Source organism: Salvelinus alpinus, chromosome 25 (assembly GCF_045679555.1).
Source record: "Salvelinus alpinus chromosome 25, SLU_Salpinus.1, whole genome shotgun sequence".
NCBI lineage: Eukaryota > Metazoa > Chordata > Actinopteri > Salmoniformes > Salmonidae > Salvelinus > Salvelinus alpinus.
This window is the reverse complement of record NC_092110.1, coordinates 26,509,219-26,535,010: the sequence shown is the minus strand read 5'-3', so window position 1 is coordinate 26,535,010 and position 25,792 is coordinate 26,509,219. Positions and strand designations below refer to the sequence as shown.

At 43.2% G+C, this 25,792-nt stretch overlaps 1 protein-coding gene across 6 annotated transcripts in view; it reads right to left on the bottom strand.

Annotated features, from left to right (window-relative positions):
• The window catches only part of LOC139553739 (palmitoyltransferase ZDHHC14-like), a 99,332-nt gene that overhangs the window by 12,200 nt on the left and 61,340 nt on the right, over positions 1-25,792 (bottom strand). For all 6 annotated transcript variants that reach the window (XM_071366361.1, XM_071366358.1, XM_071366363.1 and 3 more), the window contains exons 4-8: positions 15,139-15,294; positions 7,799-7,936; positions 6,550-6,598; positions 2,934-3,036; positions 1,335-1,444 (exon numbers count right to left, since the gene is read on the bottom strand). In XM_071366361.1, the coding sequence (XP_071222462.1) occupies positions 1,335-1,444; positions 2,934-3,036; positions 6,550-6,598; positions 7,799-7,936; positions 15,139-15,294 (556 nt within the window). The remainder of the gene's footprint in view (positions 1-1,334; positions 1,445-2,933; positions 3,037-6,549; positions 6,599-7,798; positions 7,937-15,138; positions 15,295-25,792) is intronic.

Below are 25,792 nucleotides of genomic sequence, written 5' to 3'. Positions count from 1 at the left end.
TAGACTGTAAACTCTCCTTCCAGAGTAATTTACAAAATAGCCTCCAACACTCCACTCAGCAAATTGGATGTAGTCTATCACAGTGCCATCCGTTTTGTCACCAAAGCCCCATATTTGCGACCTGTACACTCTCGTTGGCTGGCCCTTGCTACATATTCGTCGCCAAACGCACTATCTATAAGTCTTTGCTAGGTAAAGCCCCGCCTTATCTCAGCTCACTGGTCACCATAGCAACACCCACCCGTAGCACACGCTCCAGGAGGTATATTTCACTGTTCATCCCCAAAGCCAACACCTCCTTTGGCCGCCTTTCCTTTCAGTTCTCTGCCGCCAATGACTGGAACAAATTACAAAAATCACTGAAGCTAGAGACTTATATCTCCCTCACTAACTTTAAGCATCAGCTGTCAGAGCAGCTTACCGATCACTGTACCTGTACACAGCCCATCTGTAAATAGCACACCCAACTACCTCATCCCCATATTGTCATTTCTTTTTTTGCTCTTTTGCACCCCAGTATCTCTACCTGCACATCATCATCTGCACATCTATCACTCCAGTGTTAATGCTAAATTGTAATTATTTCGCCACTATGGCCTATTTATTGCTTTACCTCCCTAATCTTACTACATTTGCACACACTGTACATAGATTTGTCTATTGTGTTATTGATTGTACGTTTGTTTATCCCATGTGTAACTCTGTGTTGTTTTTGTCGCACTGCTTTGCTTCATCTTGGCCAGGTCGCAGTTGTAAATGAGAACTTGTTCTCAACTGGCCTACCTGGTTAGATAAAGGTGAAATAAAAAAATAAAAAAACATAAAACATAATTTTAAAAAATGGGGTTTCAACTATGAGTTATACACAGTGAGGTAATCCAAATGAAAGGGTTATATTGATGATGTGTCTGAATGCAAATTATGTAGAGAAGGAAGTGTTGGATAAGACAAGCTAATAAGCAATCAATGGCTATGAGTCTATAGATACAATGACTACTACATCTAGCATTTCTATGTGCATAGTTTGATCACACTGGGAGGTGCTGGAATCCTTTGTACTATCAGAGGTCTGAATGAGGAGTAGCTGCAGGCAGATGATTTCACAGCAGCAGCTCTCTAGCGAGATCAAGATGAGCTCTGTGTGACGGACCTATTTTAGCTTACTGACAATGTAGGAAATTACAGTGACGGGAAAAACTGATTTCTCCTAGAATGAGAAGAACTATTGGATTTGATACTTCTCTAAGACAGAGGATGATAGTGTGCCATATGTTACATTCTGGGTAAATCCAAATATATGTCAGATCCGCACGCAAACACAGGACTGTCCTTACCTGGGTGGCAGGGGTCCACACAGCGCTGCACAGCAGTTGGTGAATATGTTTCCGTGGCTGTAAGGGTTATAATTGTCTTTCCCTCTTTTAGACGACCATGACCCTTTGATCTGAAACAGAAAAAGCCACAATCAGAGCAGTAAACCAGGGGTTAAAAACATAATTTGTATTTAAAAAGGGAAGATCAATTTCCTCAGACTTTTATCCGGAACTTTCGGTTCCTTCTGTGTGTGTGTGTCTATAATGTCCCAGGCAGCTCTACAGTGGTGAGCGATGAGGCAAACTGCCTGGAAATAAATGAGGTCAGACTCAGATCTGGCTGTCTTCCACTAAACTCAACCATCCACTAGAGGAAAAACTAAACTGCTGCCTGGGTTTAGTAGTGTCTGTGTAATCAGCTAGACAGGAGAAGGCTGGGGGTTTAGTAGTGTCTGTGTAATCAGGTAGGAGACAGGAGAAGGCTAGGGGTTTAGTAGTGTCTGTGTATTCTGGTAGGAGACAGGAGAAGGCTGGGGGTTTAGTAGTGTCTGTGTAATCAGGTAGGAGACAGGAGAAGGCTGGGGGTTTAGTAGTGTCTGTGTAATCAGGTAGGAGACAGGAGAAGGCTAGGGGTTTAGTAGTGTCTGTGTAATCTGGTAGGAGACAGGAGAAGGCTGGGGGTTTAGTAGTGTCTGTGTAATCTGGTAGGAGACAGGAGAAGGCTGGGGGTTTAGTAGTGTCTGCAATCTGGTAGGAGACAGGAGAAGGCTGTTGGGTTTAGTAGTGTATGTGTAATCAGGTAGGAGACAGGAGAAGGCTGGGGGTTTAGTAGTGTCTGTGTAATCTGGTAGGAGACAGGAGAAGGCTGGGGGTTTAGTAGTGTGTGTAATCTGGTAGGAGACAGGAGAAGGCTGGGGGTTTAGTAGTGTCTGTGTAATCTGGTAGGAGACAGGAGAAGGCTGGGGGTTTAGTAGTGTGTGTAATCTGGTAGGAGACAGGAGATGGCTGGGGGTTTAGTAGTGTCTGTGTAATCTGGTAGGAGACAGGAGAAGGCTGGGGGTTTAGTAGTGTATGTGTAATCAGGTAGGAGACAGGAGAAGGCTGGGGGTTTAGTAGTGTCTGTGTAATCTGGTAGGAGACAGGAGATGGCTGGGGGTTTAGTAGTGTGTGTAATCTGGTAGGAGACAGGAGATGGCTGGGGGTTTAGTAGTGTCTGTGTAATCTGGTAGGAGACAGGAGATGGCTGGGGGTTTAGTAGTGTGTGTAATCTGGTAGGAGACAGGAGATGGCTGGGGGTTTAGTAGTGTCTGTGTAATCTGGTAGGAGACAGGAGAAGGCTGGGGGTTTAGTAGTGTGTGTAATCTGGTAGGAGACAGGAGAAGGCTGGGGGTTTAGTAGTGTGTGTAATCTGGTAGGAGACAGGAGATGGCTGGGGGTTTAGTAGTGTCTGTGTAATCTGGTAGGAGACAGGAGATGGCTGGGGGTATGTATGAACCCTGCAGGTACTGATGTTTTACACATGAGACCTTCAGCAATTTAAGAGAAATCCAGTTATACACTTACTCTCTCTCTGCTTCACAAATTAAGAGGATTTGTGAGTGTGTGTATCCATGTACTCACATCTTCATTTGTGGTCTGGTTGGAGCTGATCAGGTATGTGTGGAATCCAGACAGCCCCACTATGGACCAGACAGAGAAGAAACACACCACCACCTCCAGCACAGTGACCAAAGGGTTAAGGAAAACCTGACACATACACTGTCCTATGCTACAGCTCAGTAACAGGTGCATGCTCTTGAAACAGGTTTGCTTCAATCCCTCTCCTTGCCCCAACCTGGGCTCAAACTAGGGACCCTCTTAACACAACAACTGCCTCCCACGAAGCATCGTTACCTATCACTAATGCAAGGGGAAAAATACTTCAAGGTCTCAGAGCGAGTGATATCACCGATTGAAACGCTATTTCACACCAGGTACCCTCTCTTATTGACAGACAGAGACACACATCTGCTCTCTTTCCCTCACATACATACATCAAACACACAGAGTAGAGGAAAGGAAAGGGCAGTATTGACCTGCTGCCAATGCCTGTCCTTACTCTAGCTAGCCTGCCTAGCCCTCTGTTCACTTGACTGGAAACAGCATGGTAGTACAGTGGAACAGTGGTCTCAAAGATCAGGAGCAGCAGAATCAGGAGCAGCAGAATCAGAATCAGGAGCAGATCACCATGGCCATTTTATATTTTTATTTATTTATACATATATTTGTTTGCCTTCACCTCCCTTATCTCACCTCACTTGCTCACATTGTATATAGACTTATTTTTTTTCACTGTATCATTGACTATATGTTTGTTTTACTCCATGTGTAACTATGTGTTGTTGTATGTGTCGAACTGCTTTGCTTTATCTTGGCCAGGTCGCAATTGTAAATGAGAACGTGTTCTCAATTTGCCTACCTGGTTAAATAAAGGTTAAATAAAATAAAATAAATAAAATCAGAGTTAGAGCGATATGGCCAAAAGATGGCAGTATTTTTCACATTTTTGACGGTATGATGGTATTTGATCATTTCCACACTGCCACATAGGGCTGCGCAATATGGGCAAAAAATCAAGGCCTTATTTTGATTTCTTATTATTTTAATTGTTTTTCACCCCCTTTTTCGATCTTGTCTTATCACTGCACCTCCCCAACGGGCTCAGGAGTTGAAGGTCAAGTCATGCGTCCTCCAAACCGCGCTTCTTAACACCTGCCCACTTAACTGACGACGAGGTCAGCCTACAGGCGCCCGGCCTGCCACAAGAGTCGCTAGAGCGCGATGAGCCATGTAAAGCCCCCCCCCCCCCCCCCGGCCAAACCCTCCCCTAACCCGGACGACGCTGGACCAATTGTGCGCTGCCCTATGGGACTCCCGATCACGTCCGGTTGTGATACAGCCCGGGATCGAACCCGGGTCTATAGTGACACCTCTAGCATTGTGATGCAGTGCCTTAGACCGCTGTGCCAGTCGGGAGGCACTAGGCCTTATTTTTTTACCAAATGTTAAAATTGTGATTTGACTCACAATTTAGATCAAAACACTTCGGTGAACTATTGGAATCATGGAAATAGAATGATTATTCTAATTCTATAGTTAGAATATAATAGTGGGCACTTTGAATACAGTGTTGTTTGACATGACTACAAAATAAAATGCCAGGGAGGAGTTATTGTGACAGGTTAGGAACCAAAGTGTTGGTCAGTGTTTCCTAGGGGTCCCTATAATCTTTAGCTAATTTAAATATTTTCTCTAAGCTACTTTATGGTTTCTCGGACACAGATTAAGTCTAGTCTACTCTATGTAGCTAATATATTCCTATAGCTTTATGTAGCTAACATATTCATGCTACGCCTATGCCTCATTGATTTAGAAGGTTTAGGCCTACACCACTACTGCTATCAGGCTGTATAGCTAGCTATGTTTGCTCTAACTCAGAACATTTATTAGCTAACTAGCCAGCAAACTAAAATTAACAATTAACATTAGCGGTTAACTCGATTCAGCCACAACTTGCAAAGACAAACAAACTATTTGCAGATATAAGATACAAACTAATAGTGTAAGTATACAATGCTTGTGGATTTATATTAATAAGAAGCAAAGAAACAACATCGTTGTCATCAACATTGCTGCATTGACCATGCAGACTGAACGCAAGTGTCTCGTGGTTGAGCAACAACAAATGCGCTCCTTGAGTGACAGGGGGCGGGACTAGGTCTGTGTGGAAAGCGGCAAGGAGAGAGAGAGCGGAGAGATGACTCAAGTAGCGGAGTAAACTATAAAAATGGACATAACACAGCGTATCACATTTAACAAACTAAACATTCAAATACCGTTATAAAGGTAAAAACCCAAATCGGTCAATGCATCAATACCAGTATATTGTAAAATACGGTATACTGCCAAACCCTAATCCCAGTGAGAGGAGTTATGTAAAAGTGCTTGCCCTGGGCTGCTACTACTACTGTCATTATGTCCTGACTCCTGTGCTTGCACACACACACAGCCACATGTATACATTTATTTTAACAAGTCAGTTAAGAACAAATTCCTATTTACAATGACGGCCTATGAACAGTGGGTTAACTGCCTTGTTCAGGGGCAGAACGACAGATTTTTACCTTGCCAGCACAGGGATTTGATCCAGCAACCTTTCGGTTACTGGACCAACGCTCTAACCACTAGGCTACCTGCCGCCCCATACATACACTAAAAGAAAAGAGAACACACAAGGGCAGGTTAGAGTTAATCCAACTACCATCTCCTCCATGATGACTTTCTGCCCCCTCCTCTCTCAAGGACAAGCAAAGGATGTCATCATTCACATACAGGAGACTGGTGAGATAGATGTTATCAGGCCTCATCCCCTGCCTGCCTGTTTAAAGCACTGCGCTGCTGTACAACATTGGGCTGCTGTGTTATCAGCTGAGCCTGCCACACGGTTCCTCACCAGAGGGCCCGACGTGCTTCTTATCTCCCTGAGAGAGCAGCAGCATGCCTACAGACAAATGAAGCCCGACAGACAGAGAGACACACTCACACATCAAGCAGCCTGGCTGGCAGATTATAGATTACCTGAGTGTCGGGCCGCTGAAATGGAGAATACAGTATAGAGTTGTCTGGGAGATGAGAGGCACAGAGAGGTGACACTAGTAGAGGTTACAGGGAAATCATAGAACAGTTCCATGCTGAGCATTTTCACTTTTTTGGGGCTTAAAACTGAAAAGCATTCCAATAAATAAAAAATACATATATTGTAATAACTATTTGATCTGGGCAGAAAAAAATGCCTGGCCCTAAAATCAAAGCAAAACTACTGTTCCTCTGCAGTTGTGTAGAGACTATGGGTTGGCTAGCAGCTAGCTTCTAGTAGTATTTTGAACAGTAGTGGCCACAGGGTCAGCCACAGGGTCAGCCACAGGGTCAGCCACAGGGTCAGCCACAGGGTCATCCTCTCCACCCCAGGCGGCTGTCAACCTCTGAGGACACAACAAGACAAATCCTGCTGTTTGGAACGCAACAACACAGAGATGGAGGGAGGGAGGATGGAGAGGGAGAGAGAGAGAGAGAGAGCGATACTGTACAGAGAGACAATTTATATGAGAGGGAGGGAGCCACAGAGGCACCAGTTGGGACAGCAGTCATGCAGAGCTGGGACAGCAGTCATCCATCACACCATTGTGAGAAAGGATATCTAGCAGGAGTGTCTTTGAGTGCGTTGAGGAACCCTTGTCGATGGGATCCTGCAGTGAGAGACGAGAGTTTAATAACAGTTAAACATTCTAAAGAATCTAAAAAAAACTTTAGACTGAGTAAGGTGAAAGGTCAGCCGCAGAGCTTGGCTTTGAATGGAGCGAAGCCCGATGTACTGTAGGCTACTAGGGGATAGAGCACAATACCCTCTCAAAGCTGACAACATATAACACAAGTTAGAAGGTCAAAATACCATGGCACCTACAATATATCTGACACTATGTTAGGGAGTGAGAGCCCCTCTCAGAAAAGAGACAACATCACTAGTCTACAGTGAAATGTTTTGACTAATAGGCTAAGATTATGAGAGCAGCAGAAGATAACCCATCTATACTGGCACCCAATATACTGATAAGCCTTCAGAGTATAAAGTGGCGTACAGCTCTCCCTGTGCTGTGTGTACACATAATGATGCAGGGCGGATTGGATATCATACGCCATAAACACTTAGTAGCTTTTTTTATTCAGTCAGCAAGTTTATGCTGAGGCTGAGCAAGACAGAGCGCACCCACTTTAATTGCCATTACATTTTAACTGCCATCTGGGATACAGGATAGAGAGGGGAGGAGAAGGAGCACAATCCAATACGGCCATCTAGCCTAATTCAGTCACCAAGAGACATATTGATCTCTGTGCTGCTCGTCTCATCCATAACAGTGACAGGTGTTTCTAGCTAGGTGCCCTTCACAGCTACTCTGAGAGGACTACTATAATTATATGGGCTGTACAGGAGAGGGGCTTGGTAACCTTGTTATAGTGACGTGGGCAGTCAATATAACACTTTGTAAACAGAGCAGACTTCTCTTCAGAAGGAGACTAGAATTTCTATTTTGCCCACAGTCAAAATCAAGAGAAGGATACAAAAGAAAGATCAACTGAAGAGAGAATTCTCTGTTGGTTAATTTGTGACTTCCATTCTTTTCTCCAGTTGTTTTCCCAACCGTCATCCTCACCCACTCTCCCTCACCCACACACACAGACTCTACTATCTGCTCACTCTGGGGGGGGATGGTAAGGAGCCAGAATACTGCTGGGCTTCACAACGCCCGCCCACTTACAGCCTGCTGGCTAGCTGCTCTGACACAACCAGAACCAGGAGGAAGAGGTGTGTGTGTGTGTGTGTGTGTGTGTGTGTGTGTGTGTGTGTGTGTGTGTGTGTGTGTGTACAATCTTTATTGTCAATTACTTACGTAAGATGACATGTGTGATGACAAAGGCGAAGATGAAGATTGTGAGGAAGGAGAGGGAGAGGATGAACATGTAGAAGAAACGGTAGTTCCTTTTCCCAACACAGTTCCCCACCCAGGGACAGTGGTGGTCAAAACGCTCTGCGGGAAAGAAGAGAGAAACTCACATTAAAGACACATTAAGCAAGTGCAATGATGCTTGGGAGAGAGAGATACACAGCGAGAAAGGGGGAGGATGCAGAGAGAGAGAATGACAGAGAAACAGAGACACAGAGACAGAGAGAATAAGGTGGAGATGGAATATTTATATTGAGTGTACTAGAGCTTTGAGACACTGCCTACCTGCCAGCAAGAGGAAGCTGGCTACAGTCAGGTACAAAGGTAGGTAGAGGTATGCCTCTGAAAAACAGCAGTATATTCAAAGCACCACAGACACACAGTATGTAACCCACATACAGTTCACCATTTCCACCTTGATGGCAAATTAAATGTTGCTATTTATAGTTAAAGTGCCTGTCCCTGGGGCGCACGCACACACACACACAGCAGTGGGCCTTCTTGGCACTTTTACCACACTCCTACCTAAACCTCCCTGGCAGAATGTGAACTGTGATTATAATGGAAATGATCCACATCCCACATTACATCCAAATTACAGGAAGTGAGCCTTCCCTTTGAGCCCTGGCATGATTAGCTACTGTTTCAGACTGCTGCTGCCTATTCAAACAGGAGCTATTGCACAGAGGGGAGGGAGGCTGTGTGTCCACAGCCCAAATCTGCTGCGGAGTTAAGTGGGTCTGTGAATGAGTGGTACTGTGGGCACATGGATAATAACATCCTGAGAGACCTCCATTAGGGACTTGTCTGACTGTGTGAGGACTTGAAGCTGACAGGAGGCAAAGGACCATTATAGTAGAGTCCAGTGTGCCAGTACTGTTACTATGTAGATTGCTTCAGACACCACTCAGTACAGTTTTCCAGGCAGATTGCTTCAGACACCACTCAGTACAGTTTCAGGCAGATTGCTTCAGACACCACTTTTTCAATTGAAATAAAAGACAGAATGTCTGGTGATGAGGCGGTTTGTGTCGGTTTGTATGCACGTCCGTGTGTGTGTGTGTGTGTGTGTGTGTGTGTGTGTGTGTGTGTGTGTGTGTGTGTGTGTGTTATTAATCTCACAAAGCCAGAATCCAGTCTCAGAGAACCTACTGTCAGGATTCAGTTCTGGCAACGTGCCTCCAAAATATGCCTGGGCATGCATGAATACAATAGAATAAAAGGTGAATTTTGGCACTTAGCTTAAACAATCTATATTTGGAACACTATCGAAATACACAGCTTTTGGATATTTGCCATTTAAATCTCAATGCTACGAGGTATGTAAAGATAATCAGGAATGTGCATGCTGTGAGGGAGCTGGGAGAGGAGCTTAAGGAAGAGAAAAGTAAACAGAATGTGATGAGCAGGGCTGTCACCGTTCTGGAATTTTGGATGATGGTTATTTTTCAGCCAAATGACTATGATCACCATTGTAATCGTTTGAATAGCATAAATAAATAAAATAAAATCTTGCAAATGTTCCTCTCCTCAGCTCTTCTCTGCTCCTGACTACATGTGCTCTTGCAGGAAGGTGCGTTACCTAGGCAGCCGAAGGCACCTTGCTGAAACAAGGAGCAACAAAGGTGTATGTTACCCTCCTCCCACGTTTCATGATTAACAACTCATTGTGTGATTGTGGTAAGAACAAGAACTCAAGCCCTATTGCTCTCCCGATTTGGAATGCATTACCTCCCGAGAGAATTCTCTTCGGTCATTGTCACGGTCGTGCATATTCCCCCTCAAGCAGACACCACGACGGCTCTAAAGAAACCACACTGGACTTTGTCCAAACTGGAAACTGCATATCCTGAGGCTGCATTTAATCTAGCTGGGGACTTTATTAACGCAAATCTGAGGAAAAAACGACCAAAGTTTTATCAACACATCGCCTACGCTACATGCTCATCGAGGACTCTTGACCATTGCTACTCCCCCTTCTGGGACTACAAGGCCCACCCCACCCTCCCTTCGGCAAATCAGATCACGTCTCCATTCAACTCATCCCGTCCTATAAGAAGAAACAAACAGGAAGTTCCCGTGTTAAGGAAATCCAATCAATCATTATTGTTATTAGCTCCAGTTCTCCATGACTGACGTCAGAAAGACATTTAAGTGTGTTAAACCTCGCAAGGTTGCTGGCCCAGACAGCATTCCCTAGCCACGTCCTCAGAGCATGTGCAGACCAGCTGGCTGTAGTGTTTACAGTCATATTCAATCTCTCCCTATCCCAGTCTGTTGGACCTTACTTTCTTCAAAATGTCCACCATTGTTCCTGTACTCAAGAAAGCGAAGGTAACTGAACTAAATGACTATTGCCCTGTAGCACTCACTTCTGTCATCATGAAGTGCTTTGGAAGGCTTTTTAAGGATCACCTTACCCAACACCCTAGACACACTTCAATTTTCATACTGCTCCAACAGATCCAAAGGATGACTCAATCAGCATTGCACTGCACACTGTTCTATTCCATCTGGACAAAAATATATACATTACCGGTTAAAGGTTTTGAACACCTACTCATTCAAGGGTTTTTCTTTATTTTTATTATTTTCTACATTGTAGAATAATAGAGAAGACATCAAAACTATGAAATAACACATATGGAATCATGTAACAACCAAAAAAGTGTTAAAATATATATTTGAGATTCTTCAAATAGCCACCCGTTGCCTTGATGACAGAATTGCACACTCTTGGAATTTTCTCAACCAGCTTCATGAGGTAGTCACCTGGAATGCATTTCAATTAACAGGTGTGCCTTCTTAAAAGTTAATTTGTGGAATTTCTTTCCTTCTTAACTTCTTATGGCTGGGGGCAGTATTGAGTAGCTTGGATGAATAAGGTGCCCAGAGTAAACTGCCTGCTACTCAGGCCCAGAAGCTAAAATATGCATATTATTAGTAGATTTGCATAGAAAACACTCTGAAGTTTCTAAAACTGTTTGAATGATGTCTGAGTATAACAGAACTCATATGGCAGGCAAAAACCTGAGAAAAGATCCAACCAGGAAGTGGGAAATATGAGGTTTGTAGGTTTGCCTATTCAATATACAGTGTCTATGGGGTCATATTGCACTTCCTAAGGCTTCCACTATATGTCAACAGTCTTTAGAACCTTGTTTGATGCTTCTACTGTGAAGGATGAGGGAATGAGAGCTGATTGAGTCAGGTGTCTGGCAGAGTGCCACGAGCTCACTCAGGCGCGCCCCGTGAGAGGTAGCTGCGTTCCTTTTCGTTTCTAAAGACAAAGGAATTCTCCGGTTGAAACATTATTGAAGATTTATGTTAAAAACATCCTAAAGATTGATTCTATACATCGTTTGACATGTTTCTACGAACTGTAATGGAATTTCTTGACTTTTCGTCTGGACTAAGTGTGCCTGCGCGTCGTGAATTTGGATTTTTGAACTAAACGCGCGAACAAAAAGGAGGTATTGACAAATTATGGACTTTATCTTACAAAACAAACATTTATTGTGGAACTGGGATTCCTGGGAGTCATTCTTATGAAGATCATCAAAGGTAAGTGAATATTTATAATGCTATTTCTGACTTCTGTTGACTCCACAACATGTCGGGTACCTGTATGGCTTGTTTTTGTGTCTGAGCGCCGTACTCAGATTATAGCATGGTGTGCTTTTTCCGTAAAGTTTTTTTGAAATCTGACCCAGCGGTTGCATTAAGGAGAAGTTTATTTAAAGTTCCATGCATAACACTTGTATTTTCATCAGCATTTATGATGAATATTTCTGTAAATTGATGTGGCTCTCTGTAAAATCACCGGATGTTTTGGAGGCAAAACATTACTGAACATAACGCGCCAATGTAAACTAAGATTTTTGGATATAAATATGAACTTTATCGAACAAAACATACATGTATTGTGTAACATGAAGTCCTATGAGTGTCATCTGATGAAGATCAAAGGTTAGTGATTAATTGTATCTCTATTTCTGCTTTTTGTGACTCCTCTCTTTGGCTGGAAAAATGGCTGTGTTTTTCTGTGACTAGGTACTGACCTAACATAATCAGATGGTGTGGTGGGATTAACAACAAGTTTATCTTTAAAATGGTGTAAAATACTTGTATGTTTGAGGAATTTTAATTATGTGATTTCTGTTGTTTGAATTTGGCGCCCTTCACTTTCACTGGCTGTTGTCAAGTCGATCCCGTTAACGGGAACTCAGCCATAAGAAGTTAATGCGTTTGAGCCAATCAGCTGTGTTGTGGTATACAGAAAATAGCCCTATTTGGTAAAAGACCAAGTCCATATCATGGCAAGAACAGCTCAAATAAGCAAAGAGAAACAACAGTCCATCATTACTTTAAGACATGAAGGTCAGTCAATCCAGAAAGATTCTTCAAGTGCAGTCGCAAAGATCATCAAGCGCTATGATGAAACTGGCTCTCATGAGGACCGCCACAGGAAAGGAAGACCCAGAGTTACCTCTACTCTAGAGAATAAGTTCATTAGAGTTACCAGCCTCAGAAATTGCAGCCCAAATAAATGCAGTAACAGACACATCTTAACATCAATTGTTCAGAGGATACTGTGTGAATCAGGCCTCCATGCACAAATTGCTGCAAAGAAACCACTACTAAAGGACACAAATAATAAGAAGACTAGCTTGGGCCAAGAAACATGAGCAATGAACATTAGACTGGTGGAAATGTGTCCTTTGGTCTGGAGTCCAAATTGGAAAGTTTTGGTTCCAACCACAGTCTTTGTGAGATGCGGTGTGGGTGAACGGATGATCTCCGCATGTGTGGTTCCCATCATAAAGCATGAAGGAGGAGGTGTGATGGTGTGAGGGGTGCTTTGCTGGTGACACTGATTTATTTAGAATTCATGGCACACTTAACCAGCATGGCTACCACAGTATTCTGCAGCGATACGCCATCCCATCTGGTTTGGGCTTAGTGAGACTATCATTTGTTTTTCAACAGGACAATGACCCAACACACCTCCAGGCTGTGTAAGGGCTATTTGACCAAGGAGAGTGATGGAGTGCTGCATCAGATGACCTGGCCTCAACCAAATTAATGTTTTGGGATGAGTAGGACCGCAGAGTGAAGGAAAAGCAGCCAACAAATGCTCAGTACATGTGTGAACTCCTTCAAGACTGTTAGAAAAGCCTTCCAGGTGAAGAGTGTGAAAAGCTGTCATCAAGGCAAAGGATGGCTATTTGACAAATCTCTCAATATATTTTGATTTTTTTAACACTTTTTTGGTTACTACGTGATTTCATAGTTTTGATGTCTTCACTATTATTCTACAATGTAGAAAACAGTAAAAATAAAGAAAAACACTTTAATGAATAGGTGTTCTAAAACCTTTGACCAGTAGTGTATGCAAGAATGCTGTTCATTGACTACAGCTCAGCCTTCAACACCATAATGCCCTCCAAGCTCAACACTAGGCTCAGGGCCCTGTACAACTTAGTCCTGGACTTCCTGACGGGCCGTCCCCATGTAGTGAAGGTAGGCAACTACACCTCCGCTACACTGATCTTCAACACAGGTGCCCTTCAAGGGTGCGTGCTCAGCCCCATCCAGTACTCCCTGTTAACCCATGACTGCGTGGCGGTGGAGTGGTACCAGGAAAATAACCTTTCCCACAACGTCAACAGCTTGTTGTGACTGGTGTTTTGCGGGTACTATTTAATGAAGCTGCCAGTTGAGGACTTGTGAGGCGTCCGTTTCTCAAACTAGACACTCTAATGTACGTGTTCTCTTGCTCAGTTGTGCACCGGGGCCTCCCACTCCTCTTTCTATTCTGGTTAGAGTCAGTTTGCCCTGTTCTGTGAAGGAAGTAGTACACAGGTACAAGATCTTCAGTTTCTTGGCAATTTCTCACATGGAATAGCCTTCATTTCTCAAAACAAAAATAGACCGACGAGTTTCAGAAGAAAGTACTTTGTTTCTGGCCATTTTGAACCTGTAATTGAACCCACAAATGCTGATGCTCCAGATACTCAACTAGTCTAAAGAAGGCCAGTTTTATTGATTCTTTAAATCAGGACAACAGTTTTAGGCTGTGCTAACATAATTGCAAAAGGGTTTTCTAATGATCAATTAGCCTTTTAAAATGATCAACTTGGATTAGCTAACACAACGTGCCATTGGAACACAGGAGTGATGGTTGCTGATAATGGGCCTCTGTACGCCTATGTAGATATTCCATTAAAAATCATCCGTTTCCAGCTACAATAGTCATTTACAACATTAACAATGTCTACACTGAATTTCTGATCAATTTGATGTTATTTTCATGGACAAAAATTTGGAACGGTAGTGTATATTCCAGACTGGAACTAGGAACATAAGCATTTCGCAACACCCGCGATAACATCTGCTAAGTACATTTGCTAAGTATATGTACGTGACCAATACCATTTTATTTGATTCGTTTCGAAGAGGTTGAGATAAGCCCTAGGTCAGTCACAGAATCTCAGACAAGCCAGTCAGTGAGAAGCCTAGAGAGAGCATGCTCACTGCTTGTGTGGAAGAGAGAAGCAAATCCTCCCGCTTCTTCCTCTACTGCTTCAGGGAGTGGCCTGCTTTTCCACTACAAAAAGATAGGGAGAGAGGGACAGACAGGCTGCACTGCAGGTGGGGGGGATGAGGGTGGAGAAAGGGAGATGGAGGAGGATGGAAGAAAGTTGTTCAGTGAAAACAATGTCCCTCTGAGTGTTGTAAAAGCTCCAATCTCCCCACAACAGAACAGGCCTGAGGGGGTGAGGTGATTCAGAGTGAGTTATGAAACAAGGGGGGGCTCCAGATTTCATAATGACAGTTGTGTCACCCATCTTTCTCTGCTCAGTGTTAATGAGCCCATAAATCCCTAGCCAAATGGGGACTCTGGGAAAAGAACAGGAGAACACAGCAAGAGGGAGGCTGTGGCTCTGTGGAGGCTGAGCAGTGATCACAGTCTCAGGTGGGCCTGGAGAGAAGGCTGGAAGACCAATGCTTCATCTGTCGAACACCATAGAAGTCAATAGTCTTAACATTCCTAAGGAGGAATGTTACTCCCCGTGACATGACATAGCTTTTAGCTACATGTATATACAGAGCACACAAACATGCAGAAAACAAACACAAATTGAGACATAGAAAAATATCTGCACACAAAGGCAAACACATTTGCACACACACACACACACACACACACACACACACACACACACACACTTCACCTTCAGTCCACCCACCCTCCCAGCATGTGTGGCCCAACAGTGACTCACCGACACAGTTGTCACAAAGGCTGCAGTGAGAGGCACGCGGTGGTCTGAAGATCTTACAGGTGAAGCAGTACTTGAGCTTGACCGTCTGCCCATTGATGACCACCTCTTTCGTCCTGGGGGGCGGCCGGTACCCCGAACTGGAGCCGTTGGCTACATCTGTCAGGGAGAATCAGACTTAAATTACTGGGAAATTAAATTGCAGTCTGCTACTTTTGGCAAACAATACACTTCAATCCTAGCCTCATTCAGGCTATTGAAGAGTTGGCTAGTTCCAACACATAGTGTATGGGAGGAGGGTACTACAATCCTGCACAAAGCTGGCACTGTAGAGCAGAACAGGGTCTCCGTCCATACAAGCCTCTACAGGAACCAAAGTGAAGTCAAAATGGAACAGTCACAATAAACTAGACCTATTTGTTAGTAGTGTATTGGTCATGTGAACAGTAGAATGAAAAGCCTTTTAAAAATGTTGGTTCATTACTAAATTCATGTCTGGCTCTGAAAGCAGAAAGAGAATCAGCCAGATAACTGTTCAGCGCCTGCTGTCTTGACATCACACTGTGACTGATCTATTCTGACCTGCTCAGAACAACATGGCCTTCACTCTGCACTCCGCTCACAATAAATGTCTCAGCTGGAGGAAACAACTTGGCAAGTCAAACAGGTTCTTTTCTCAACAGAATTAAATGCTTTAATAAAATCCCTCACAGTGGTAAATGTAGTAAAACGGCTTGGCAGCAGGGAGGATGACCACAATAAGAGAAATTACTGTGTGGATGATTAGGTAAAAAATATGATGTAGGGTTATCACCCATAAAATGATTATTTCATTTAAATTTAGAGAAATATGTTCATTCAATAGAGAGTTGCGTCAGGAAAACAATAGTCCAAACCCCATGTATCTACCATATATGGTTCAAAAGTTTGACGATTTACTTGAAAAATGTAGCATGTTTAGAGTGAATGCAATGTCATCACGGGCTTACTTCGAATGGCAACTGACAAGCTAACTTGTGGCTGCTGGTCTCTGAGTGAAAACATGGGCTTTTACTAAATGAAATCCGCAGAATAAAAAAATTTATATATATTTATTTACAAATTTCAATATCCACCCTCCGAGAAGACAATCTCTTCCTATTTTCATTGAGTATTTTGACTATTTCCCTTTAAATCGCCATAGAAAACAGCCCCTCAACGTGGATTGATCGCCAATATAGCCGAGGATCTGGAGATGAAAATGACGTGGATATCAAATTGGTTTTTGATTGATCCAACATGCGTAAAGCTTGTACTGTACCACATCCCAAAGCCAAATATGGAAGAAATACAACCAAGAGAGGCGTGGCCTAAACTAGCAATGGTCACAGCAAATTAACGTTATTTCATCAACACTGTCAAATACCACTATATTAAGGTTATAATACTGTAGAGAACAATGTAATGATTCATTGTATGTGATATAATGACATAGGGCAAAGAAAACAACGTTTTGACATTCATTTCGTAGCACCCTCTTGAATTGCCCCGTTTTCTCTACATTCTAGAGTCGTGAGTGAACGCCCTGTATGAACATAGGCAAAGCACGAAAGGTATAACTGCCATGCTCGTTTCTGAAGCCCTCTCTCGTGTGGTAGTGTGTGTGGGAAAGAGTGTGTGTGGGTGGATCATTGTGTGCCTCTAAAACACAGTGGCTAAGCTGGAGTGGTGTGTGTGCACAACTCAATAGGAGCCCTCTTTTCAGCCCATGTTCAGCGTGATCAATGCACTCCCTCCATCCTCTCCTCCTGCATACATAACGAGGGATAGAGTCAACCAGGAGGTAAGTGAATGAGTGGGAGGAGAAGTAACAACTCTACATCCGTCAAACAGAGCTTCCAACAGAGAGTAGAAAGGGCAGGTGATGTTGCTGAACTGAACTGCATGCTATTCATACTGTATAATGTACTTGGCTCAATAGAGGGACCCCTTATCATCGTTTATTTTTATTGTGTTGACGTCTATGAAAACATGTCCATAAACGCCAATCAAGGACATCAAGCTGCCTCTAAAATGAGAAGCGTCACAGCATAATAACTGTATAAAAATCACATCTAGCCTCACATACATTTAACAGCTCCCTAGCTCTCCATGATGTGCCTTTCAAGCCCCCGTCTGTGATGAACAGCTAATGAAATGTTCATGGACTGACTGGGCATGGAGCCTAGACTACTGCTGCTGCTTCTTACAAACATAAGTCACTCATTTCACTCAGCTAGACCACAGCAGTGATGGGGGAAAAATCTATACAGTTACATATCGCAATATTATTTTGGGACGATATTATAGCGATATTTGACTCCAAGTATATATATTTTTTTTTGCTACTGTAGGTAGCGTTAGCTAGCGCAAGTCGGCTGTACCTGCGGCAAAATCCAGTATTTTCATCCTATAGCTTGTTCTCCATCTTCTTTTGAAATAGTGAACCAATATGTTTTAAGCGTTTTTATTTCCCTGATCAAAACACATTTTCTCCTTGGGCAGTCTGCCTAAGCACTTTTTCACGTTTAAAACAGCAACATTTTCTCTCAGCTGCATGGCAAAATGTGTACAATTGAAGGAAATTAGCTTTAAAACCAATGGCCGACAACACTTATTGCCACGCAACACTTAAGCCCCGTTTTAAGCCAGAAAATAACTCTGGTTTGGAACTTCAAATTGCAATAAAAATCGCAGTATCGAATCGAAATACATATAGAACTGTGAGAATCACAATACATATCGTATCAGCACGTGTCGCGATAATATCGTATCGTGAGGTCCCTGGCAATTCCCAAGCCTAACCACCAGCATCAACTGTAAAACACTGTCTGGCTACAACTGTATCAAGATGTACTGTAAACCGAAAGATTAACAGACAAACAAAGAGGAATAACATTGAGTGTAGCCTAATCCTTTTCTATTGTACTATTGACTGTGAAATAAACGTTCACCTGCTTCTCTCGTCTAAAAGAACACATCTAAAATCACAAACACACCCAGGCAAATACTGAAAGCTCTAAATAGATGGATCTCAATAGCTAGTGAGGTTAAAGGTCATGACCAGGGCCCTTATCCACTAAGTGTCTCAGAGTAGGAGTGCTGATCTATGATCAGTTTTGCCTTTTACATAGATCATAATAAATATGATTATGGACAGATCCTACTCTGAAATGCTTTGTGGATACGGGCCCAGGGCACCTGTATCCTCAGGCCTCATATAGAGCCAGATCTGCTGACAGCAGGTAGGCTAAACAAGTTGAACCACCTTTATAAGGAAAGAATCCCAACTCATTTCTCTCAACTTCTGTGAAAACAAGCCTCTAAATCACCCACTGATATGCTCCTTCTCCACTCTGTCACAACAATGAGTTTATGTTCACACTTCAGACACCTCTAAGAGGAAAGCTTTTTCTGCTGACGAGGTGTGTTTGTATATGGTGTGATCCTAGCCAGAACATTCCATATTTCACAGATTGGATCTAGGCCTAACAGTAGTTTTTCTGTCTGAGACAGAGAGGATGGAGTTGGAACGAAGAGGGTAGTGATAAAAGGGGTTGATTAGGGAGGGCAGTGGTACAGCTTAACCAGCACACAGAGGCAGAGCAGAGACTGAAGGGGGATTCAATGTCGGCCAAAGCGTCCAGCCAGCCCCATCTCGACGGGGTAGAAAGAAAATGTAATTGCCATCCTGCAGGGATAGGGAGGTGATAGGGAGAGGATGAGAACAGGGCATTAGCAGATGGACCTTCACTCACAGACAACAAAAAAGAACACTGACCGCAGGATTAATAAGACCATGACCTGAGACATTGGCTGAGCCAATACTCTTGAGAAAGACTGGACTTAAAACTATGAACAAAAACTATGAACAAAGAGAAGGGTAGCCTGTACAGATGAGTGCTTACTTCTGATTTCTGAAAGTCAAGTCGACATCACAAACAAGTAATGGGATAATAATAGGTGATATTTGTGATCTCGATTTTCCCGCATTACTTTCACACCCCTGGGGAGCAAAATATGAATAACCAGCAAAACATTCCAGGCCCCATCTTATCTTGACAAGCCATCCTCCATCATCTTTCAGGCTGTGTGTGTGTCAGCCACACACAGGTCAGACTGTTCTCTCTTCAGGGGGCTCCAGGACATCACACCACTCAGGCTTCTCTGTCACCATGGCAACTGTCTCACCCCCGTAAGACTGTCAGTCTTGATAAGTGTGTTAGTTTGGAGTTGTGTGCCCTTAGCAGTTGGCATCGACTTAAATCCTCACATTAGAGACTACTTTAAAGGAGACTGCATGAATGCACCATTTATATCACTGCAGATATGGGAAAGGGGACAAGAAGAAGCCCTGTAATGTATGACTATTGAGGAGCATCCATTCTCTGTACAGGACTTCCCAGGCAGATGCTGTTGGTTCCTGTACGTCTGCATGATGAGAGGTAATGAGGCGCATGAATCCCACAGGGAGACTAGGAGAGCACATCCAGACACACTATCCCTGAGTAAGTACTCACTCTGCCTCTCAGATACAGGCATACTGTACAGTGGTCTGTGAGTGTGTGTGTCCCCAGTATGCAGAGGCATACAGTAGACAGGGGCCGTCGGTAAAAGCAGAGGCCTACCCAGGCCACTAATTGCTCAACAACTTATGGTTTCCGTTCTCTCTTTGTCTGGTCCCATTTGGTAAATTCAACTGGCTGCAATTACTATCCCAGCAGCAGCATCTCTATTTATGGGCCATGAGGCTCCATCCAAAAGGCCTCATCGGAGCCCTTTTATCTCCCAGTCAGGTTTGATCATAATCCTCAAGACAGGCCAACAAAAAAAATGAGAAAGACCAGAGACAGGAAACCTTCCAGAGGAAGCCTTCGCTGGCTGAACATAGAGTCAATACACATTAAAATGCAGAAATAGGCTATCAAAATATTATGTATGGTGGGTTTTATTAAAATGTTGTGTGTGTGGTATGTTTTCTGGTTGCATAACATAACTCCTGTCCTGGATATCGAAGCTTTGGCAGTTATTTAAACTGTTAGTTGAAGGAAACTTTCCTCTTCAGTGGGTAACAAAGAGCAGGTTTCCTAATGATAACACTGAGCGTTTACTATGACATCACAAACACTCACTTCCTATCGCCGCAGGCACACACCCTTGCTACTTCCCCTCGTAACTCTGGGCCACAGATTGTCATGTGTGCTCGTGCGTGTCAACCACTGTAATAGCCAACCGCCATTGTAAAATTAAAAGGATAAGATGTGCTTTTTTCCCCCCATGACGGGATTACAAGGTGAAAAGGAATACAATTAAACAAGATGAACTTTACTGAAGTGGAAATACAGCTCTGTAAAGTAGGGCTGAGTTATTTTTGTGCAAAAGGCTTTCTTTCTGGACTGTTTTGAAATCATTACTCAGCCCTAAGATGACAGTGTGTCCTAAAGGGTTCAGTGAGCGTCCTGCTCCCGGCTGACTATGATGAAAACATCCTGAGATTCCATTCCACCCTGTTCTGCTTAGTTGTACCAATGAAAACCTGTGAGGGGTGTTTCAGTTCATTTCTGAGGAACTGGTTTCTATTTGTTCCCAGAGAAGAGCATCAGGTTTAAGGACGTGACGAGGGGTAAGGGAAAGGGAGTGTCTAGCCCACAGAGACCATCAATCTAGGCTTTAGCCAGAAGCATACCTCGCTTCTCGCAACGCTTCTCAGAGGACATAACTTTTAGGCCTATATTCCTCCTTCCCTTCCTCAACATTATAGGCCTAGAGCCTAACAATCATCAAGTTTGCGGATGACACTACAGTGGTAGGCTTGATTACCAACAACGACGAGACGGCCTACAGGGAGGAGGTGAGGGCCCTCGGAGTGTGGTGTCAGGAAAATAACCTCACACTCAACGTCAACAAAACAAAGGAGATGATTGTGGACTTCAGGAAACAGCAGAGGGAGCACCCCCCTATCCACATTGACGGGTCAGTAGTGGAGAAGGTGTAAAGTTTTAAGTTCCTCGGTGTACACATCACGGACAAACTGAATTGGTCCACTCACACAGACAGCGTTGTGAAGAAGGCGCAGCAGCGCCTCTTCAACCTCAGGCGGCTGAAGAAATTCGGCTTGTCACCAAAATCACAAACTTCTACAGATGCACAATCGAGAGCATCCTGTCGGGCTGTATCACCGCCTGGTACGGCAACTGCTCCGCCCACAACCGTAAGGCTCTCCAGAGGGTAGTGAGGTCTGCAGAACGCATCACCGGGGGCAAACTACCTGCCCTCCAGGACACCTACACCACCCGATGTCACAGGAAGGCCATAAAGATCATCAAGGACAACAACCACCCAAGCCACTGCCTGTTCACCCCGCTATCATCCAGAAGGCGAGGTCAGTACAGGTGCATCAAAGCAGGGACCGAGAGACTGAAAAACAGCTTCTATCTCAAGGCCATCAGACTGTTAAACAGCCACCACTAACATTTAGCGGCCGCTGCCAACATACTGACTCAACTCCAGCCACTTTAAAAATGGGAATTGATGGAAATTATGTAAAAATGTACCACTAGCCACTTTAAACAATGCCACTTAATATAATGTTTACATACCCTACATTACCCATCTCATATGTATATACTGTACTCTATACCATCTACTGCATCTTGCCATGCCGTTCTGTACCACCACTCATTCATATATCTTTATGTACATATTCTTTATCCCTTTACACTTGTGTGTGTGTATGTATAAGGTAGTAGTTGTGGAATTGTTAGGTTAGATTACTTGTTGGTTATTACTGCATTGTCGGAACTAGAAGCACAAGCATTTCGCTACACTCGCATTAACATCTGCTAACCATGTGTATGTGACTAATAAAATTTGATTTGATTTGATTTGATTTAACTGATATCAAGTTACAGGATTGGTGAAAGTATATTGGTGGAGACCTATCCAAGTCTGTCAGGTTAAATAAATCCTTAAACAGGGGTTAGGGAAATTACAGTTACAGTGGGAAGGAAAATTATGTGAACCCTTTAGAATGACCTGGATTTCTGCATAAATTGGTCATAATTGTATTTTCACCTAAGTCACAACAATAGACAAACAGTCTGCTTAAACTAATAACACACACAATTATAATTGTTCATGTCTTTATTGAACACACTGTGTAAACATTCACAGTGCAGGGTGGGAAAAGTATGTAAACCCTTGGATTTAATAACAAGTTGACCCTCCTTTGGCAGCAATAACCTCAACCAAACGTTTTCTGTGGTTGCGAATCAGACCTGCACAATGGTCAGGAGGAATTTTGGACCATTCCTCTTTACAAGACTGTTTCAGTTCCACAATATTCTGGGGATGCCTGGTGTGAACCACTCTCGAGGTCATGCCACAGCATCTCAAATCGGGTTGAGGACAGGACTGACTGGGCCACTCCAGAAGGTATATTGTCTTCTGCCATTCTGTTGTTGATTTACTTCTGTCTTTTGGGTTGTTGTCCTGTTGCATAACCTAACTTCTGTTGAGCTTCAAATTGGACATATAGCCTTACATTTGCCTGCAAAATGTCTTGATAAACTTGGGAATTCCTTTTTCCGTTGATGACAGCAAGCTGTCCAGGTCCTGAGGCAGCAAAGCAGCACCAAACCATGATGCTCCCTCCACCATACATTAGAGTTGGGATGAGGTTTTGAAGTTGGTGTGCAGTGCCTTTTTTTCTCCATACATAGTGTTGTGTGTTCCTTCCAAACAACAACTTTAGATTCATCTGTCCACAGAATATTTTGCCAGTAGCGCTGTGGAACATCCAGGTGCTCTTTTGCGAACTTCAGACGAGCAGCAATGTTTTTTTGGGACAGCAGTGGCTTCTTCCATGGTGTCCTCCCATGAACACCATTCTTGTTTAGTGTTTTACGTATCGTAGACCCTTCAACAAAGATGTTCCAGATATTTCTGTAAGTCTTTAGCGGACACTCTAGGATTCTTCTTAACCTCATTGAGCATTCTGCACTGTGCTCTTGCAGTCATCTTTGCAGGACGGCCACTCCTAGGGAGAGTAGCAACAGTGCTGAAATTTCTCCATTTATAGACAATTTGTCTTACCGTGGACTGACTTTTAGAGATACTATTGTAGCCCTTTCCAGCTTCATGCAAGGAAACAAATCTTAATCTTAGGTATTCTGAGATCTCTTTTGTTCGAGGCATGGTTCAGGCAATGAGGCAATGCTTCTTCTAAATAGCAAACTCAAATTTTGTGAGTGTTTTTATTTATGGGGCAGGGTAGCTCTAACCAAAATCTCCAATCTCGTTTTATTGATTCAACTCCAGGTTAGTCAACTCCTGACTCGCTTTTCTACAAGTCATTAGCCTTGGGGTTCACATACTTTTTCCAACCTACACTGTGAATGTTTAAATTATGTATTCAATATAGACAAGAAAAATAAAATAACGTGTTATTAGTTTAAGCACACTGTCTATTGTTGTGACTTAGATGAAGATCAGATCAAATTTTATGTAACATTTATGCAGAAATCCAGGTAATTCCAAAGGGTTCACATACTGATAGGGTAGTGCTGGTGCTTTGGGGGAAACCACATAGTATGGTTCCATCTTACTGTAATAATTGGGTAATGGAGTGGGAATGGGGTGAGAGTTAATAGCCATGGTGTGGACCTGGCAGTAACATCCTGCGAGTACAGAGTTCATCGATGGTTCATATGGTTGTTCAGCTAATTAATTTTATTATCAAAACATAAGCTAATTAATAAACTATACTGGGCACATTGTCACGTCAGGTGGTGTCACTCAACCCTCGTCCCTCAACTGATCTGTCCTGGTCAGTGCTATCCGGAATCCTTGGGACGTCCCTACCTTTACCCTTACCTATTTTAAATGTCAACTTCAATGAGTTAGGGATGTCCCAAGGATCCCGAAATTGCAGAGACCAATCTGTCTTGTAGGATGTGGAACTCATCTAAAAAAGAAATAAAAAATTGCGTATCCGCCTAACACTAGTTCCTAATTCTGAAAATCACTCCAGTCTCGGTAGCTATGACGCACTGGCTGCTATGGCAAACCATGCTTGATCACTTGAGCAAACTTGCTCCAACCAACACCCTATTGCAAGCTTGTTTGAATGGCCATACGGTAGCTAGTTTGCCCGGTTGTTGATGAATTTGTACGGCACCAAAGTTATGAGACGGTTCCCAGATATCAGCATGTATCTGACTGCCAGATTTCATGAAAACTAATTTGTGCATTAGCTAGAACCTCACTACAATAGCTAGCTAGCTAGAGGGAGTATTCTGTATGGAGTGTGTGAACTGACAATGTTAGCATTCCTGCCTTTCATTTCATATGGATTGATTTGAGACTGGTTCAGCCAGCAAGCAGACATTTACGTGCACATTTTTGAATTGAATAAATACCGATTCTACCACCACAAAACACCTTAGCTAGATGTAGAATTAGGCAGTAAAGACTTGCTCATGAAAATAAAAAATCATCAATATAAGCGAAAGGTTTATGGTTTTTGGTAAGATTAACTCTGACTGGAGGATGAAACGGGGTTCTCAGTGGACTATGTCACCTTGGTAACAGTTTCGAATGTTAAGAAAGCATATTGTTGCCCAACTTCTTTTTAGCTATCCCATGACTGTTTGCGAGTTAGACAGATCAGTGCAGTTGGCTGTCGCTTTCTGATGTGAGACAAACGGTGGAATTGTGGATGTTCAATTAAAGACCACATTCACACTGGAAGAACAGACCTGTGGGTCCATTGAAAGTGAAACCAGAACATTACTTCCTACCTAAACAGTCAGACTTCTCCTTCCAAGGACATCATGAACATACTGTTTGATGTTAGCACATATAGAGATGTACAGATAACGTATGAAGACATCAAGTGTGAAACCACACGATGCACAGAACACATGGTAACCCCTGGCAACGGAACCTTGGAGAATTCTGACAGTGAATTAAGAAGAAATCCTGGTTGAATTCTGAATCCACATTTCACCATGGGGGAAGTCAGTCGATGGATATTGTGACACACTGCTATATCCTACCCCTACACTGACGCTGAGAGAAAAGAGACTGCTGTGAATGACAGAGAGCTCCTACCATTCACACACACACACCTCTTATCAGCACCTCTCACTCTCTCCATCTCTCTTCCCTGTCCTCCCAGAGCATCTCTCTCCCCATCTCCCTGTGAGTTAATAACCACCTCCGAGTGCTTTAGAGAGGAGCTACAATGGATTAATGGAGGGTGGCTGTAAAGAACTCCACAAGCCCACTTACACAGATCAGATCAAGTGGAGGGCTTTAGAACCTCCTTTATTCTCACACTCCGCTCCAACCGGCCATTGTTCAGGTTCAAACAATGGGGCCAATGTAGCAATTAGTGTTGGGGGAGAAAAAAAAGTGACATAGCGTGCTATTATTTTGGATGATATAATATCAATACTTTGACTCCAAGTATCGGTAGCGTAACTTGTTCTCCATCTTTTTAAATAGTGAGCCAACATTTTTTCAGCTATTTTATTTCCATGATTTATCAAAACTAATTTCTTCAATCTCAGGCGCCTCTTCAACATTATGTATTCTCAGAGGTTACCAAACGTGGACCTTGCCGTTATATCTCTTG